Source organism: Accipiter gentilis, chromosome 15 (genome assembly GCF_929443795.1).
Source record: "Accipiter gentilis chromosome 15, bAccGen1.1, whole genome shotgun sequence".
NCBI classification, from domain to species: domain Eukaryota; kingdom Metazoa; phylum Chordata; class Aves; order Accipitriformes; family Accipitridae; genus Astur; species Astur gentilis.
Genome location: NC_064894.1, coordinates 4,711,552 through 4,732,320, shown reverse-complemented (window position 1 = coordinate 4,732,320; position 20,769 = coordinate 4,711,552). Strand labels below are relative to the sequence as shown.

Below are 20,769 nucleotides of genomic sequence, written 5' to 3'. Positions count from 1 at the left end.
TTAGCTTCCCTTTTATTTCCTGTTATTACTGAAGGGAACAAGAAAGAAATCATACTAAATTACCTTGCATCTTTCAATGATAACAGCTCCGTGAAACTCATCAGGGTTAACGATTTCCCATATTCTCTTAAATGACAACTTTTAAGCTCTATTTATTTAGCTTGAAAGTATTTTTCATTTGACTTTTTGATTCAGCACACTAGCCTCGCAAATGACATATCACAAGTGTTTAACCACTGAGTGGCTTGAACATTTCAGTTTTCTGGGGAAAAGGGTATGGGACATTAGGTTTTCCTGGTAACCAGGGTCACAATTTTTCAAAGTCCCACCCCTTGCAAACAGGCAGCAGTTTATACTCAGACACATCATAACATGTTAACTTTGAAATCAAGGTTTAGCAAACACAACAGATGGGAGACCAGAAGACAAGTCTGACAACTCATTTTCTGGCATTTACTGGTCTTTCCAATTTTTTAAGTTTTGCAGCTGTCCAATTCTGTTCCTCTCATCTGTCAGTAATCACATATACAAGCCTTACAATTCACTTTACAGCTTATTTTAATGAAAGGCAATCTCTGTTTTAAGAGCAAATACATCCTACACTTAACCAGAGATGGAAATTCAGGTACAACAAAGAAAACTGTTGCAAAAAATCATGACAAGAAAGCCCATGTGAACTGTTGTGTCTTATGCAAGATACATCAAATAAAGGTTATCACTCTTATCCCTTAACAACATCTTCATCTTTCCCCTGTAGAAAGCTACGTCATTCAAGGAAGTAACATTAGCTCCTCTAGTTCAATTTTTTAAATTGAATCACTATAGTTTCAAATATAACATACTGCTCTGAGATGTTATTATGACACTAAGAAAGAAAAATAGTCTTTCAGAATCAGAAGCATCTATCTTTTTTCCTTCAAGCAAGACGCAGTTTCACGATTCATTTAAGTCAGCTTAAGACAGTGCTGCCACCAGTAGGAGCAATTTGCAGTCCAAAACCGCTTTTGTATGTTTTTACCCCTCCTGAAACAAGTTTTGACGTTCCAGCAACTGTAAATCAGATCAACATGCTCATCCACCTGGAAAAGGAGAAAAAGAATCCAGTATGGGCTATTAGAGAAGGCAGGACCACACAGCCAGGGAAGAAACTGGGACCATTCCCTTCAGTGACATGACACGGGCTTAGGTCAGGTTGAGCTACTGGTGAGACTCCATGTTCAGAAATAATTTGAAATTGTACTGCCACTTCCTGTAAATTATTTTTTTCCTCAACTTCAAGAATTTCAACTCTAGAAAGACTGAGAGAAGCAGATCTGCTCACTGTGTACTGTATTTATGCATTTACTATTAACATAATTCTTAAGGAATAATATCAGAAAATATTAGGAGAATAATGTTACAAGCATGCTATGAAGAGTTAGCAGCAGAAGTCAAGACCTGTTTCTCTAAATTCCAAAATTAACATTCTTATTAAGATGATTCTAAAAGCTCATGAATGTCAAAGAGTAAGGTGAGCATTCAAGATTTGAAAGCAAGAGACTCCCAAACACTCCACTTCTTACCCCTTCATGAAAAGGAAAAAGTTGGTGCTCTTGACTAGACAGTAGAGCCACTTCCTACACCAAAAATATCTTCGATCTCCCAACACCTACCCCATCTAGTACACGGCAGCAAATATATCCTTAGAACAAAGTTAAAAATCTGAACTCAAAAGAGTTAACCTTCTGATGGCAGTTTAAAGAAACTAAACAAATTACATGGGCACAAATAAAGTAGTCAAACCCCTTTTTCTCCTACCAGGTTGCACAAGCTGGATACCCCAAAGACACCCAGTGCCCACTGAACCTGCTTGACGAGTCTAAAAAATGAAACAAGCAAACAAACCAACATAATTATTTTTCTAAAGTCTACAGTTTGTCAAAGGCTTTTATTTTGAGAAAACTGTAATGAGCACTGCAGAAAACTTGGTATCCAAAATAGTTTGAAATAAGTTGCATGTAGGAATGTATTCAGGAAAGGTAGGAAACAAATTGCTGAAGGTTAGGCATGCAAAAATACTACGAGATGAAAATTGAGAAGGGCATAACAGTATCATGGGGAAAAGGAAAAAAGTCCATAGAAGAAGCACTAACCACAGTAATAGGATTGAAGTGCAGAGATGATCATCAAGGCGATAGTATGATTTACTGTATACGTACACTGAGGAGCCTCAATCTTTCCATGGGGATGGGTATCTGAAACCTTGTGTTCCCCTTATGAGGCTGACCTCCCACCACTGCTCCCTCTAAGCTGGGATCTGTAAAACTCACTGAAGAAGAATCCAAGTTCTTGGGGAGTTGGAAGCTGAGGGGTCTCTGCTGCTCTGGATGCCTGCAGACTCACCTTTCTACCACCTCCTTCCTCCTTTCAGAGCTGACGTACAGCAAGGGATTTGGCATTCTGGGGGTGATTAGGGCCCTTTCCCCAGCAAATATCAGGGGTGGGTCCCTCTATCTTCTGCAGTTGTCCGAGTCCTTCTCTTTGTAACTCAAGCAAGCTGGCATCTGGGAAATCCTGCCCCTCCTCATAATAAAGAAATACCAAGAATAATGTCTTGAAAATGAGACTATAGTTTTACAATATAAGGATTTTTTAAAAAAATCAAGTTTAAGGAGTTCTGTTTTCCCCTTTTCCTCTGCACTGTCCTCCCAGGCACTCGCTCTTGCCCCTCTGCTGCAATACATTGCCACCTTTCTCAATTACACCAATGCACTACTTGCAGAGCAATTCTGCAAATTGGACCGATTCAGCAGCTCAATTTACAGCAGGCCGCTACAGCAGCTCAGCCAGCACAACTGATAGGGCAGTGCACTGCAGCGGCACGAAGCAGCCAGCAGCAACGAAGGCAGAAACTCTGCAAACTGGCATTGCCAGGCAAGCTCTGTATCTCTACATGAGAGCTTAGGGAAATTAGAATTGACATACCTGACGTCTGTCATAACTCTGTATCCTACGGGCAGGGATGCCAACCGAGATGAAGGTGGAAGTTCAAACAGAGGTTTTGTTTCAAAACATACTAATCTCTGGGCTGCTCTCACTCAGCAGATCATACTGACATAATGGCCTCTCCTGTTCAAGAGACATCTTCCTAACACAGGAGTTGGAACTTTTACAGACATTTCTCTCAGGATGCATTCCCGTATTAAAGTTAAACCAACCCAAAAGCTAGGTGGTAACAGAAGTAGGGATCCCATTCCTCCTGTGTATTTCATACTACTCCTGCACCAGCACTGACAGAATATCTGATCCTGATGTGTGCCAGGGAGATAAAACTGTCAAAACCAGAATCATATTCTGTGGGGTTTATTTATTTTTCTGCTGGCTTACCGTCTTGAGCTGACCAACCGTAAGGTAGAAGAGCATTACTGGAGGCACACAGAAAGCACTAGAAGCACACAGAAAGCACTAGAAGCAGGACCACCTTGTTCAGGCAGCTGCTATCCAAAAGATCTCCCTACCTGTAACATCTACACCCTTGGCCCAGTGTTCCTGCCAGCCTAACCCCATTCTCCAACTACACTGCTGCCAAAAGCAAGCCTGTCTTACTGACCACAGAACTGCACGACTGCAAGAGCAAACAAAACAGGAGAAGACCATGCATGTCACACTTTTTGGCAGATACATGCAGTTGTACTGGCTCAAGCCAATTACAAATCCATAGATGAGAATGCTGTTTCACAACAGGTTCAGGTTCATGGTGCCAACGGTATGCCATAAAATTTCCAAAAGTACTACAAAGGTCTAAGAGCTAAAATCTGAACAAAATTCAGGTGATTTGGAATTTGTACCCAATATCTGAGAAGTCTAGAATATGCAGTACCCATCAACATTTGACAAAATTTAAGGTTATTTTTTCAACCAATATGGGGAGGATGCAAGAAAAAAACCCAAACCACCCAAGTTTTTGTAAAACATACCTCCAGGACAACTGCAATTACCAACTGTTAGCTATACATCTATGAATAATGATTGAAGAAATAAGCACCTGTATCATCATCTTTACACATCAGAATACATACCTGAAACAGGTAGCTTCAGGATCTGATTTAGTTTCTTAAGGTGAAGGCTAGTCTTCTAGGAATTAACATGGCGGGGAGGGGTGGGAATTCTCTAGGCTTCAGAGTAGAAGCCCAATTTAGAATGGCTCTAGGTGACTCCTAGATAAGCTTCCCTGCGTGGCTAAAAGTCTCCTAATACAGACATTGTACTCAGATATCTGCAGACAAGCAGTACAACCTCCCCACTTCTTCAGTTCCACTCACATAGCTAAGGCAGAGTATACTTCAAAAGCCTTAATTTATCAGCTAACTGAAAGGAAGCAGTGCTTAATTTTCCACTTACTTTTTCAAATCCTATTCTCAACAAATGCAAGGCTTTTTATTTTTAGAAGACAAGATTCTGAAGTACCATCATATGGTACTTCAAATTGTTATTGTTCTTTGGGACCAGACCACGTCACTGGTCTCTCAGACATCCTGCATAAGAAGGGCTAATGGGATATTTGATGATACTAACTTTTAACTTCCGAAGCAATGCCAACTTAAAATATGGCTTCCCCACTGCTCATTCCCAGTCTTACACACTCTTGCCTCGAAGCAAGCAGGACCTGTGTGTGTGCATCCTCTGTTGAACTGGAATCAGAAACTGATCCACTTTTAAAAAATAAAAATAAAACCAAAAGAAAAGTATTCGCATTATTTTTCCTAGACAGACTACTCCCTTGAGTTTACATCCCAGCCCTCAAATCTTAAACCTGTATTACTGCTATTTGTATGCTTGTAAAACCATAAGCTGAAGAACAGAGCTCATCTTGCAACTGTTAAGACAAATTTACAGCTTGCTTCTCCCTTCATAAAGACTGTATTACGTAAAGATCACAGTACAATACTTCAGAAGATAAGCTACATGTCAGGAAGCAATTCACACCACTTATCTCCAGAAACTATGTCATACAGAACCGTAGTTTGAAAGTAAAAGTATGACTGGGCGGTATGAATTAAAAAGAAAACCAAACAGGTAAGCCTGAATGTTCCTTGTCCATTAAGAGTTTGTTATTTGATAATATGCTAACAACACAAAACATTAGCAGAGGCTACTTCTTTATTTAAGGACAAAACCTTTTCATTCCTCATGTAGCCAGGAGAAAGAAAAGTGATCCTCTATAAGGGTACTCTTAAAATTTTAATTTCCTGTTAACAAATTATAAAACTAATGTAGACAACTCACTGGATCCAGAAAAAAATAAAACTTTTCATATAGTGCATTATTTCTCATGAAATTACTGTGTAATCATATTAAGATTAATTAAAATTCATACTCTGATTGAGCGTATTTTCTTTTATGATACACTACACAACCACACATGGAAGCATAAAATGTCAATGCTGCTCAGAATTATCAGTAAGTATCTGCACATGGAAAAAACATAAATCTATGGAACAGAAGAATACCATAAGACTAAATTTCCAGCAGTCTCTGAAGCTTAAATTCCTTTTACTTCCAGTGGGACTTAGGTTCACAAGCAACTTAGTGCTACTGAAATCTTACCAATAACCTAATTTCAGATATCATATGCCTCCAAAAATGTGTTTTATGTTAGAATCTGCTAAAGTCTCTTCTGTGGAAGGTATTTAATATTCTTCTTCCATCTGTTAACCAGCATTTATAAAGCAAAAACACTTTAAAAAGTGTGGTAGACTTACATTACTAATGTAAATTCTTCATATGCTTTTGCAAGAATCTTTTAACCGAAAACAAAGTCGAATAACAGATTAAACTAGACACACTGAGCACGAATGTAAACCTGCAGCTATAATAAACAGCTACTGTCAATACTTTATTTTACTTGCACCATTCATAGTCTGCTTGAATTAACAAATTCACACTTAGCTGAAATAACCATCACCAAGTTATCTTTCTGAAACCCACAATGAAACAGCAGATATTCTACTTCATAAAGAAAACTGCTACAAAAAAATAAAGACAAAGCACATACGTAGAGACATTAATATTGAAAATTGTCTAAATCCAGCTTTGGCCAGTTGTGTACATGTGTATTACTGACAAAATAACAAATGATTAGTGACAAAGTAAGAATTTAACATTGGGATTATAAGAATGCAGAGAGAGAGGGAAGATGTAGACTAAAGCTGTTTTCAAAGCATATCTTGCAGCAATGTGTGCGCAATGCTAAATTACAAATCATCAGCTAAGTTTCTTTAGCATATTGGGTTTGCCATTTCACAGGTGAAAAAGCAACACACAGCTCCAGAGAAATGAAAACCTCATCTTCTCACAATTGAGGGTTACCCGGAAACTTCTCTTGCTACCCACAAGAAAGGTGTAACTATTCCAAGTTAGACATCACGATTCATCATCGGGTGGTGGAACACTGCAATTTAAACTGAGCACTACAAAGTACTGGGGCACTTTCAATAACCAGTTGTTTGAATTCAGAAATGCTCAATATATTTACATCTCTCTTTAGGATGCTGACACATACAAAACACACATGTAAATGTGGAGGGTAAGCATCCACAGTCTACAACAGAAAAATGAATAAGAGACAACTTGCTCTTACAGTAACATCTTTGAAGAACAGCATTGTAAATAACATTCATAATCATCAGGAGGCAGTGGCAGGAGGTTGAGTAGGAAGTGTTCTAAGTATCCCAAACTTCTGTTACAAACAGTGCTAAAATTACCACTGGTGTCCCCCAACCTCCTACCCACTTTTAAACATCAGGAAAATACAGGTCAAAATCACATTACCAGGACATCATATATTCTAACTGTCCATCTAGAGCTGATAACATCACCACTACAAAAAACAACCATGCAATGCTCTTAAGTGCTATGAAAATGTTTCAAGAGGACATTGTCATCTGTTCTACATCCGAAACTGATTTTCATTTCAGTTCCCTGGAACAAGCTTGTTGACAAAGGATTAAAAAGTTATTCTTATTAATGATTATTATAAGTAGGTAGTATAGGGCTTTCAGTAATGAACTAATAAATTAACTAGCTGTCTGTTGTGCAAACAGAGAAGAGTCCTTATGCTAAAGGACTTCCAGAAATAAGAGACAAAATGTGAATGGAAATATAAATAGGGAAGCACAGTAACACAGACACAGTATTTGTCAGTGTGGCAGAAAATTATTTCAGGAAACAGCTTGTGTCCAATGATACTGGCCAAACAGAAAAAAACCAACCAAACAAACAAAAAAAACTTTTCCCCATCTCCAGCACAGAAAGTAATATTAAACTGATCATACATGTCCAGAAATCCCAGATTCTGGTCTCATCACAGAGAAACCCTGTATCTCTAGTAGTTCTCAAGCATTTGTGGCAATATTTTTGCAAAAAATACAAACATATTGACTATCTATTTTGCAGATTTTTCAAAGAGGAAAACCAGTACGGAGAGACGAGTATCCTGCTTTGAAAATTGATTAAGTGGGAAATACAGCCTGACAGTACTGCTAAGCTGCTGGTAGGAGTCAGGCAGTAAAACACAGGAAGGATGGAGACCTTGCTTTTCCAAACTATGACTGCTGCTATACTCTGGCTATTACAGCTCAGGATGCAACTGGCCTTCTGCCACAACACCCTGCTGGTTCATGGTTAACCCGTTTGTCTGCCAGGACTGTCTGTTTGGGTTTTGGGTGGTTTTTTTTTCAAAGGTGCTTTCTAGCCAGCTGATACCCAGCCTGCACTGACATACAGGGTTATTCAACCCCATCTGGAGGACTTTGCATTTGCCCTTAACTTGATAAGATTCCTATGAGCTCATTTCTCCAGTTTGGCTAGATACCTCCAAAGAGCAGCTCTGTTCTCCAGGGTATCTAACCATTCCCAGCAATCTGTTATCATTCAAAAACTTGCTGAAAAGGCACTCTGTCTAGGTTGTTAATCAAAACACTAAACTGATGACTCAGTATCTATCCATCAGGGATGCCATCAGTCATCACCTGCAAGTTGGATTTTGCACCACTGACAACTCTTTGAGCCCAATCATCCAACCAGTTTTCCTCTCAACTCATTCTGCATTCAACTCTCCACTTTTGCAGTCCACATCTCACTCAAGCTTATGTTACATTTCCCTTTGCATTTATAAAAGGTCAGCACTACGGAGCCCAAATTTAACTGCAGCTTTTATGAGCTAAGATGACAAAACAGCCTGAAGCCTCGCTATCTCAGACCATCATTCTCACAGGTCCCAAACAACTGCATTTCTTTTATTCATTTTGTCACACAATACTCACATATCGATCACAGTTTGGGAAAGAAATCCCATCCCACTAGTTCAAAAAGGAGAATTATGTGAAGCCTTATCTGAATGTAACAACAGGTTAAATTAAACCAACAGAGCTACCTGGAACAAGTTGGGTTTTAAGGAAGTGCCACAGAGTTGTATGAAAATGTAATGAAATAGCTGTATTAGATAAGGATACTACTTAACTATATCACATACTTCTGCAACTTACAGCTAGAGTGCAACTTTCAGAAGAAGCTAACCACCAGACTCACCACAGACATAGGAACAACCTTTCTTGAACTAGATGAGAAGCAGGGAGCCACACATACAGACAAGTCTCTTGTATTAGAATGAAGTGTCTGCTCTGTGTAATTCTCCTCCACTTAGAATAACAACACTTATCTAAAAGTAAAGAAAATAAAGAGTCTGCTTTAAAGGGTCAGTTAGGAGAATAACATGGTTATAACAGTGAGTCTGTTAGAGGACCCTTCAGGTAAATTTGACCTGGAGTGAAATACTATGAGAAATTTTGGCTGAGTCCACACTACTGATTGGTTTAGATCAGCAGAGTCATTTTGAGGCACTTTCCCCAATGATCCTGGCTTGCTACATGCTGGTCCATTTCACTGAGAGCTTTCCGTGTATATAGCCTAGATGTCTCCTGGAGAAAGCTAAACCACAGGCTCTGACCTACATGTCACAAAATGCGCTTCAACCCCCAGGGGACACAAAGGTCTGAACCAATTACTGGTATGAACAACTTCAAAATACATTCACGATGCAAAACATCTGGTCCAGAGGACGAGATTAAATCTAGTCTGAAGTAACCCTGGAACCACATAGATATAGGGATGTCAACACTGCTTCTAGTAATTAATCCCTAAAGTACCAAATTAATTGTTAATGTAAACACATTCATAAGTGCTTCTGGCAATAGTGTCACTACAGACCCAAGATGCCATAGCTAGCAGATTTCTTCAGATAGTTATAAAACCATGAAGAGATAATAATGATTTTGACTGGCTATTGGGATATGTGGACTCTACAGAAGGGGGGGGGGGGGGGGGGATATGGATGTGCCACAAATTCAAATGACGAAACTGACTTAGTTCATATTTAATGAAAGAGACAAAAGACTGACATCTAAAAATACATCAGGGTGAACACTCAGACCGATAAGAGTAATTCAAAGCATAGGACAGAGCTGTTAAGAAAAACACCTAAAAACTGAACAGAAGGAAATTTAGGCTGGAAATTATGCTGTCTCCAATAATCAGAAGAGTGAGAATCTGGACTCACTCTCCAGCCAAACAGTTTGGATAAAAATCTGCAAAGTTTTAAGAAGGAGCTTGATCAGCTTGGTGTGGTTACTTGCAATAGCCAACATTTTATTTTAAACAATTCAGAAGGTCGTTATGCTTCTAACACCATGAGACAGGCATGCTAAGTTGGGTAGGCTTGAATGCACACAATCCTAAACAAAACCAGAATAGAATCAATTCTACACCTGACTTTTGGTGAGAGAAACCATGCTAAACACAGTGGTAGCTCAAAAATAGGAGGCTAACAATGAAACTAAAGATTTCCTGTTCTGCTGATTCAGTCCACCATCCAAGAGCTCCTCCAGCAATGTAAATATTACATCCTGTCTCCAATAAATACAAAGACAGTTCCCTAGAAAAATACTAGAATTTACCCAAGTTGACAGAAATTATTTCCATAGTCACCTATACACTCTTTCAAATTATTCTGGAAGCTCCCTCTCCTTCCCAACATTGTTGTCTAAGGTAATGTGTCCAGAGTTAAAGGTTCAGCTTGAAACCAGAGAGGTAGTATCTGCTCATGTCACTTTCCACATTATGTCAGCTTTCCACCTCTCTGAACTTGCCCTGTGAATTCACTGCTTTTTAATCAGTAAGCTAAAAAGAAACATGCCAAGTAGAGCACTGCTAATTATACTGCTGTGCTTTGCTTTTCAACTGCCTTTCTGAGGACTTGTTTGAATTGTAAGGTTAAGACAACCCAAAGACTTTCTTCTCTTCAGGCTCTTCTCTCTTAGAGTTAACATGCTGCCATAGTCTACCCGCTCCTTCCTCACCGATTTCAGAGATTAAAAAAGGCTACAGTTCAATAGACTGTGCTTTTTGTTGAAGTAATTAGAATATTCTCAGCGTTTTCCCAGACCTCTTAAGCCTTCCTTAATCCTCCTCTTCCAATAAAGACTGAAATTACAATTTTCCCTAAAAAGAGGACATAGACAGTTTATTGCATATTCTTTGACTGCAAACAGTAGCAAGTGTAATGGGTAATCACTTCTGTCAGTACCAGCTTCAGGTCAAATTCAGAGAAAAGCTAGCTTTTATAAAATATAGATGAAAACTAACAGTAACATGGCAAAGATAGAGGGCGAGCTAGCCAAGATATGTTTTATAACAGTATTTTATGCCTCTCTCTGCTGAGCTCCTTCCCAATCCTACTTTTTTTTTTTTTTTAAATATCACTCTTCCCCAAAACATGTACCTCAGAGGGTTAATGCAAGGTGGAGGAACTATGTGCATCCCAAAGCAATGAAATTTTCCTGTTACTTTACCTTCATCAACTCACCCTGTCAAAAAACCTCCACAACCAACCAAAACAACCCAGCCCTACCAAAACCAATAACTGCCCCCACCTGCCTTGAATGATGACAAGGTTAAAAAAAAAGAATGTATTTTCCTATTACTAAAATGTTTCCCAGGAAAGTTATTCTACAATGTTTTGGAAAAATGAGCTATTATAAATCAACAATGACATATATTGTTCCCTGTCTGTAAACACTGACACAGCCTCAACCAGATTTATCTAAAACAAACATCATAGGAACTGCAACACTGACATGTATTTTTACGGTAGTCTGTTAGAAGATTGACAGAAGGGCAATGTACCACAACATGATGACAAATAATCTTTAATAACTTGAAAATAAGCTACAAAGGATTATTTCCTACATAGCCATGGGAAAAGAGGACCTTAGAACATAATCTGGGGACAATCGGGTAGTATCAAAAGACAGGAATGTGAAAAAGCCTTCTACAGAGACCAGGTGGATTAAGAACAGGTCAGGAGAGTCTAATGAGGCAGTATGGAGTCTTCTGTAACTGTGGAGGCACAGCACAGTATGAAGAGGAGAGAAGCTGTTCTCCAGTGCCAAACTAATAAATGAATAAGTTAATTGGGGCAGCAACATTTTTAAGATTCAAGAAAAACACCTATTGTATTTCAAATAAAAGGGATTACAGAAATTAAGATATGAAAGGGTAAAGGCTTGGGTAAGAATATAATCTACCCTCCAAGTCGACAGAGCTTCCCCTCCTCACCAATTAGACAAAAAATGTTTTATTACAACTTAAGTTTTAGGCCAAATTATTTGAGTATTTAATTTTAATTCCTAGAAAATATATGCCTTTCCATTAATGAATAAAAAAATTTTCAAATCACTATAGAAATAGTCAATAACACATGAAGCAACGCTACATGACAGTACCCATTAAAGTCTTTCAAACATCAGCCATCCATCACAGTTAAGTTTGAAAGAACGCACTACCTACCCTCTTTGAAACAAATCCACATTGAAGAATTTGTGGAGCTCCACGGAGAATTCTACCATAGCCTGAACTTCACTCATGTTTATGAGGATGAAGAAGTCAAAACTTGTCAGCACCTTAGTTACTGAAAACAAACAGAAAACAAACTTTTTAGAACACAAGCTGGGGATAATGTCTATCTGGTCCTTAAAAAGGACAACGCTATACACAATTTTGTGCAGCTTCCTTAAATATACAGGCCCTGAGGTAAACAAGAATATAGGATGTACCAAATCTGGCCCACAATAACTTCTATCTTTGTTGTGAAGGAATCAAATGTTATCAGAGAAGTATCACAACACACCATCAGCATAATACAATCCTGGCACTTACTGATACCTATGCACTGCAGCTCTGCTCTGGCACTTGGCTGGAGAGGGAAAAATACTGCCGACAAGGAGAAAAAGAGCATAGTCTGCTTCCAGCTCTTGTTGAAGCAGAATGACTGTGCAGGCAGCAGTGCCTCAACTCTGACGTGAGGACAGGACAGCTGAATTACTGCGTGGCCAAACAGTGCAGAAAAAGTGCCAGACCAGGTCATGTAGGGCTTTAGATGGAGAGATCCTAGAGGGAAGGCAGGAGTTAAGGAGGGCAACATGCCCATTTTTAGTCAGTCTTTGTTAGCACTAAAGTGTTAATTCTCAATGCCTTCTTCACAGTCACAGACTGGCACCTTCCTGCTAGTTTACAACTGCCTGCTGATACTTATATTACAATCCTACAGACTTGTATTGGGATTATGCGGCAAATGCCAGAGCAGCGGGATGCCCGAAGGAGGCTGTGACCCTGTGGGAAGCCCACGCTGGAGCAGGCTCCTGGCAGGAACTGTGGCCCCGTGGAGAGAGGAGCCCAGGCTGGAGCAGGTTTTCTGGCAGGACTTGTGACCCCGTGGGGGACCCACGCTGGAGCAGTTTGTGGAGGACTGTCTACCATGGGAGGGACCCCACGGTGGAGCAGAGGAAGAGCATGAGGAGTCCTGCCCCTGAAGAAGATGAAGCGGCAGAGACAACGTGTGATGAACTGATCCCAACCCCCATTCCTCATTCCCCTGTGCTGCTGCAGGGGAGGAGGGAGAGAGAACCAGGAGTGAAGTTGAGCCCAGGAAGAAGGGAAGGGTGGAGGGAAGGTGTTTTGAGATTTGGTTTTATTTCTCATTACCCTACTCTGGTTTGATTGGCAATAAATTAAGTTAATTTTCCCCAAGTTGAGTCTGTTTTGCCCGTGATGGTAATTGGTTGAGTGATCTCTCCCTGTCCTTATCTCAACCCATGACCCTTTTGTTGTATTTTCTCTCCCCTGTCCAGCTGAGGAGGGGGAGTGATAGAGTGGCTGCGTGGTGCTTAGTTGCTGGCTGGGGTTAAACCACAACAAGACATCAAGTTCCGCTGTTTTTCCTCCAACAATATCAACCAGATTAATAAAATAGACAACAGTTCTGCAAACACTTGTCTTCAAACTTCCCAGTTCCTGCAAGCATTGTCTGGTTTGAGGAAAAAGCAAACCAAAATACCTAAACCAGACTATCCTTCGTGCACATTAGTCCATCTTCTGGGTTTAATGCAGAAGCAGTAAACATAAAAAAGCTAGCCTGGCTGGAGCTTGAATGGATTATGGGGTTTTTTTGTTTCCAAAATTTTGAACATGCATTTGGGTGTTTGTGAAGCAGCAGGCAGTACTACCAAGACTGAAACCGAGTAGCTGGCAAAAAAAGTCATCACCACAGCAGATATCACTCACCTAAAAGCAAAGGTGCCTTTAAGGACTACCTCTAGCCTACTAAGTATATTATCTTGGCATATGACTCAAGATAAGATTTACCTTTCTGTACTCACTCTAGAGGAGCTGGAAGGCTTCAAGCACCATAGCACAGGTCTAGATTTTTAACTATAAACAAGAAGTTAATTCTGACCTTGGTTTAACAGCCAATACAAGGACTCTGCAAGCACTTTACAAAAACACAGAAGCAGTATGTTAGTGAAGTAACAGAGGACAGGGTAAGAGGAATTTTGCTTCTGAAGCTGAGTTATGACAATAGGAAGAACTCAGATCAAGGGCCCTTACTACAAGATCAAAACTACAGCATCTAGATGATGCTATTAACCCAGCTTGTCTAAAATCCTGTCATCATTCAAATTTCAATCAAGGGACTTCAACAGATTAATTGAATGATGCCACAAGTTTTGCTACAGTATGCAGCATTAGGACTGTCACTGATAACCTACAGGTTTTGCAACAGATCCCTCTCCCACTACTTTGTCTATAGGATTGTGTAGGGATGTCCTCAGTGGTCTTTAAAGCTAGAATCAAGGAGTTCTGCACTCTAATTCTCTGGGGTTGCCATGCTGCATTATCACATGTGCACCACCTACCAAAATGCAAGCTTATCTTCTGCAAATGGAACCTAACCTGCCACTGAGCAGAGATCCAAGACCTGTCATGACACTTGGTCACTGGGCAACAAACCTTGTGGGCTGTGCATAAAACCTGTGATGAAACTGTCCAATGCCTCAGAAAGGAGCCCACTTTAAAACACTCAGGAAAAAAGTAAAAGGACTTAGACAAAGGATGCCACGGGGCAGTCTCATCCAGCCTGCATTTTGATGAAACTACATTTTCAAGGGAGGAAGACATCACACCCCTCTGACTCCACAGCGCAACAAGCGGCACCATCTACATCCCTGAACAGTTTGCCTCCACTAAGAGAAGGGAAAACTCTTCCTGCAGGAGTTGTTGGGCCAAGCAGTCACCCCCAAATGCTTCAGGATCCCTCAAGTCCCCAGTAGGAAAACTCAGAACAATCCAGAACTAGCCCAGTTAGACTAGTTCAAAGGTCCATTTTATGAATGAGTTAATGCAACAAAAAAAGCTAGGAGAGCCACATCTTGCATTACTGCCAAAATGGCTGTCCAGTGAACTTGTTGTATTTCTATTGTGTCTAACAGGGCTCTAGCTGGGGCCACTCCCTCCCTCCTTTGTTGCGCTGACTTATTATCCCAAGCCAGCCCACTAATAATTGCCTAGGCAGGCCATCCCTGCAGAGCAGACACAGGGCCCAGCAAACACAGGCCTGCACAACACAGCAACATGTGTTTTAATCCAGTTAACACAGTCCTTGCTCAGCTACCAACAGTATTTGGAAAAGTGGCACCCATGCCTTGCTTCAGTATCAACTGCAAAACTAGTAAGAAATATTGAGCTACAGTTCACAAAAAGGTGCATCCAGAAAGCAATGCTGCATGCCACCGCAGGTAGCCGGGATTGCGGTCTGTCAGCGGACTGTTGAGGATGGCTTTTTCTTTGCCAAGCATCAGCTTGTTCCACGTGTACCTTAACCTGGGTGAAGGGGAGCATTCACTGCCCTGGGCTGACATAAACCAAATCACTACTTTCCTGTCAAAGTCCTTCATATCAGTGCAAAGGAAAACAGTGTTCTTTGAACTATATAATAGAAAGTGTTATGCAGTGATTAAATATTTTAAAGGAGAAACTCAAACTTGGACAATGTCTTTAATTTTTGTACGCTAATCATATAAAAGCCAACAAAAAAAGTTAAACTCATGTAGAAGTATTTATTTGTAGAGATTCCATTTAAATTTGCAGCTAAACTTCACTAACTTCAATGACAATAAATGTTCACAACTCATTTCAATACTGTGAGTTTATTGTTGTATTTTAAAGTATATAATTAGCATTCAGAAACCGAGCTATTGAACTGCACGTTTGCTCTGTCTGCTGTAAGAAGCAGAAGAATCCTTCAGCAGGAGATCTCTACATATGAGCAACAGAGGTTAATGCAGCATATAAACATGTATCAGAAGATCTGATAATAAATGAGAATACCCCAATACACAGGTTAGAACAGAGGGTTTCGTAACTTTTGGTAGTTACTGAACACTTACAATCAAAACAGCACTTCCACATTCAAAAATACTTAAGCACTGAGACTGAACATCTCCAATAGTTAAATTGTCAGTTAAAGCCACTTGATCCTATACTGAGGTCCAAAACTTTACTTTTCTTCACATTTCTGGCGGTTTATCTATTTTCTTAAGTTAGAAAGTCTCCTACATATCCTAGGCAGTTGAAGCTGTCCCCATACTAGCTCACCACCATGTCTTCAGTTATCTAAACCAAGCTTTTCTGAGGCCACAATACAAAATGGATCACAGGGTATGAGATTTTAAAAGACCATCAGAAGGAAAAAATGTTTCTTGATTCTGTTTTTTTCTAAATTGATCATTTTAGTGATACTTTACAGCTGCTGCATCAGAGTACCTGAGAGTGCAATGAAAAGACAGATGGGGGTGTACAGAAACCTCGTAAACCAGCTTTGTTCTCAGAGAAATGCTTGTGTAACAGTGCCATTAATCTAGCTACTTGTATAGGGAACTGCAAGACAATGCTAAGAAACAAAACTGCAGTATGTTCAAAGAATGTCTTACCTCCACTGGTAAATACTCCATTTTAGTATGTTAATTAACCAGTCTTCCAGTTCTTCGCTATTGCTGTCAAAAACATACTGCTTGAACTAAAAAACAAACAAACAAAAATGTTTTACTAAGAGCAGTATCTCTAGAACTTTTCAGTACTCATGTTCTTCATTCTCTTTTACTGCATCTGAATAACAGCCCCCATCCTGTCCTCTCCAACAATCATACATGTACTGCCTACCAGCATTCTCCAATCTGCCCTTGGTTCCTGCACTGCAGTTTTCACCTTTCTGCAAGGGTAGCAGTCTGATACCTATTTTTCCAAAATCAAGTAAAAAAATAAAATTTCTCATGAAGCCCATGCTCTGGCAAAGCTGACATTGCCATGTTCAGCCAAACTATGCCTGTATTCACCAAGGAATTCTAAAATCCAGCTCCCGGAGGACTTCAGTACACCCACAGCCACCCCAATCTCCAGAGAGGCTCTCAGCTCACCACCAGCAACGTAGCAATGAGGAGGTGGGAGGATATTCTGGCCTGAGTCATCAAATACAGCTCATGCCCCCACGCAGTCCTACATAGCTACCAGGGAGGAGACAACTTACAAGAATAGGTCAGATGAAATTCTCCTGCTAAATCTCATGTCCCTTCTCCTCAGGAGACAAAATTCAGGGGAAAAGGGGGAGAGCCCTAAGACTAAAAACCCACTTTCTTAGAGCAAACGTTACAGGTAGGTCAGTGCCACCTAATATTCTGAAACTCTCCTTGAAGCTCCTGCTAAACCACTACCTTAAAAATGTTTGCTAAGAATCAGTCTATCTCCCCTGTATTCTTAAAACATTAGGGTATTTAAAAAAATACCCTAAAAAATAACCGAAGTCTCCCTTTTATCTGATGACCTTTAGATTTCGGACACAAAAGAAAAGAGAACGCTTAGTTATCCCTTCTTAGAGGAACTTTGCATCCTTTGTGGACCTATGTTTCAGAGAAATACAAACACAGAATCTATCACAGCTTGTGCAGGCAAGCCATGAAACTAAACTGGTTTTGCCTTAGCTTCAGAGAGAACAGAGAAAGTAGAGCATAAAAAATACATTATCTGGAATTTTTTAAAATAGAATCACTTGTGCATGTCACGTGTGAAACTACATCTTTGATACCACAAGTTATCAACAACGCACTGGTAAAATCCTGATACCATAATGCCGCATCAAAATGGCACCAACATTTATTCCATTTGTTTAACAATGCAATACAGCCTGTGTCATATCAGTTCTCTTTTAATAAGGACTAAGTTCTTTTTTAAGAGAGAGAGAAAACACAGAAAATTCTGAGTAGCTGAACTTGTTCTAGCCTTAAATTTAGTATTTTATATTCAGTGGAAGTCAGAAGCAAAAATACAGAATCCTACAAATGAAAATAGAACAAAATGTTTATTTTCCTCCACTTTTCTTCTAGCTGCTCATTTAATACAGTCTTCAGATAATTTTCTTCTTATAAGTTGCTGTAGGAGCTTTGTACACCTTCATCCCTGACCTTTTTTTTCCTGTCCTCTCCTCCTTTATGCTCAGAGATCCACCAGCTGCCAACAAAAATTCAGCCACCATCTATCTCTGTGCTGATGACTCACAGGTTTGTCCCCCCACCTGAGAACTGCCTTCAATTCCAATTTTAGCTGTTTCTTGGACACAGCCTTCAGCTGAAACGCAATGTGGTGAAAACAGAGTTCCTGACCTGACCTGCAAGGCTATTCCTAATACCTACCTTCTAAGCATGCACAATAACATAATCGGACTGTAAACCTAGACAGTATTTTTCATTTAGTTTTCTCTGGGTTCTCATAGACTTTGGCAAGCCTATGAACAAGACCTGCCAAATTTTTCTGCATGTGATTAGAAATACGTCCCATCTATCCATACAGCCAAAACTCATCCAAGCTAATATCCTCTTCTGTTTTAATTACTGTGAGGCTGAAAAAGCATAATTCACTGCATGTATTAGTTCAGCATGATGCTGCGAAGAACCAGCCTGTTATTTTGATCATGTCACCTCTCTCTTTGCATCTCCTGCAGAGAGAGCCTGGACTACTGCATCAAGTGTAACCTTCTTGTCTTCCTTTGAAATCCTTTCGCAGCTGTGCGGCACCCGGTATCACAGTGTTCTGGTTGAAGACTAGAGCTTCCCAGCACTACAAATAAACCCTGGCTTTCCATAGTGATGGGGTAGCAAAAGAAAAGCTAACTTAATTTTGGATTGCATAATCATCATGTTGTAAAACAAGGAAACAAAGAAACAAAAAATCTCCTTAAGTGGAGGTATCTAGGATACCTTATCCAAACTGTTACCCCAATTTTAAAAAGGTAACATGACCATCACTCAGAAAAAGACAGCAGAATAGACTGCTTTATGTCAGGATTTATTCATTAAATTCTTTTTAAAGCTTCAGAGTTATAAATAATTGTATGAATGTAAATAACCACAGTTACTTAAATATAGTTAAACAATGGCCTAATTTCATGGGCTCAGAGCAAAACTCAACTATTACAATTTTCTTCTTGCCTGGTTCTCTAAGCCTAGATTACTTCCCAGACAGCCATTACAAGGTTTGATTCACCACTTCTAACAAAGCTAATGCAAGATATCTATGACATTTTAATGGGCTAGATAAACAACCAGCTTAATCAAGCATTAAAATTCAAATTTTCCTACTTTTTGCTTTAAATTTAGCACTGATATCTGGTCCTCTATGCAGCACACTGATAAAAACAACATACTCACTACTTTCAGCTGACAACTTGATTATTCCCACTGAGCATGGAATTCATTAATATGTTGCATTTATTTCTTTTCTTCTCCCCTACTAATAGATCATGTATGTGATACAGTAATTCATCTTGAACATTTATTAGGCTTATTCCCTTCTAGCCTAGCATTGGTCTTTGTCTGTCTGACAAACGACATGTTATTTCTAAGCTTCCTCATTAAAAAGTTTAACAGGAAAAGTGAGCAGCACAGTTAAAAGCTTGCTTTCCTACCGATGTGTCCTCCTCCCTCCACTACGATAACCTCCTACCTTTAATGGCCCCTTGACGAGGCAAAAAATCACACATCCCGCAGGTACAGTGAAGCTATATCCACAGCGACTGGCCAGCTGCTGCAAAACAGACCTCATGCTAGCTGACTTTCTGTATTTTCCTCCCTCCAGTATGGGCACTAACTTCAGTGTCTTCTCTCTTAAGTCACCAATTCACACTACACAAAAACTTCATCACCTCCGAGGTCCCTTCTCCTCTTCCACATTAGGCTGAATTGAGCAATGGTTTCAACAGTAATTTGTGAAGAAAGAGGAAACAGAACATGAGCAAACCAAACTGAGTGTTTTATTTGCTGTTTACAAAGACTTCCCCTAAAAAGAAAACCCACATTTTAAAAGTTATGATTAAAAGGGTATGAAATAACTGGCACAAATGTGACTGTCTTTGAGACAGAACCAGCAAACTGCAGCATTTTGATGAAAAGCAGTGGCAGTTCAGGGTATGTGCTACCACATTAAGCCAGCCCTTTGTCCCACTTCAGTGCTGCATACTGGCTGAGGAAGAAAAAAAGAACCGAATACTACTACACTCTCATGCTAAGAACCAAGGAGAGTGGACAGTGTAAATCAGCAGTTAAGCCATCCATTCGCCATCAAGCTACCTCAACAACAGTGATGAAAATAAATACTTCTAACTAAAGCAGAAGTAACGTATCTAGAAATACATCTGTAAATCAATTGCTTTGCTTATAATTTTCAATTAATGCCATCAATCTTTTCCTAACAATCTCTTCAGAAGAGCAATATAGAGGTGTCCTGGTTTCAGCTGGGATAGAGTCAACATTCTTCTCATATCGAACCCAAAACAAGAAAAATGAAGTGCTTACTCTAAATACTTAAAGTCTTCTGGAACTTTTTATATAAAGTATATAATCATCTTAAAGTAAACTGAAAAAAATATAAATTGCAAGCTGCAGTATTTTGGCTTAAAGAACAAATTGCATAGCTTAATACATCCACCTTCTCATAATCTCAAGAATTTATGAAGGACGCACTAGCTAAGAATTAATAAAGTAGGAGAGGGAAGCTTACTAAAATAATATGATTCTGCCCAAGTGAATAGGTTCTTCATAAAATATTAAGGAGTGTACTTAAAACATACTTCATTTTCCTACTTACACAAAGGAAGAAAGTGATACCTCTTTGAATTCCACGGCCCAAGCAATGCCATTAAATGAAAAATAACTCTCACATGGACGGATGAATTTGGCATTAAAATGTCTGCAAGACTGTTAATGTCATTACTCTGCCATATTTTATGAATCAGAAGCATGTCCAAAAGTTGTTGCAACTTCTCTCTCACCCACCTCAAGTAAACTTATTGTC

The 20,769-nt window shown here is 39.5% G+C and overlaps 1 protein-coding gene across 10 annotated transcripts in view; it reads right to left on the bottom strand.

Moving 5' to 3' along the window:
* The window catches only part of FAM135A (family with sequence similarity 135 member A), a 95,326-nt gene that overhangs the window by 64,518 nt on the left and 10,039 nt on the right, over positions 1-20,769 (bottom strand). For 8 of the 10 annotated variants that reach the window (XM_049818177.1, XM_049818179.1, XM_049818180.1 and 5 more), the window contains 2 exons: positions 16,362-16,447; positions 11,884-12,004 (listed from right to left, as the gene is read on the bottom strand). The exons of 1 other annotated variant lie outside the window; for it this stretch is intronic. In XM_049818177.1, the coding sequence (XP_049674134.1) occupies positions 11,884-11,960 (77 nt within the window). In that variant the 5' untranslated portion in view covers positions 11,961-12,004; positions 16,362-16,447. The remainder of the gene's footprint in view (positions 1-11,883; positions 12,005-16,361; positions 16,448-20,769) is intronic. One more of the 10 variants, XM_049818178.1, reaches the window with a different exon arrangement.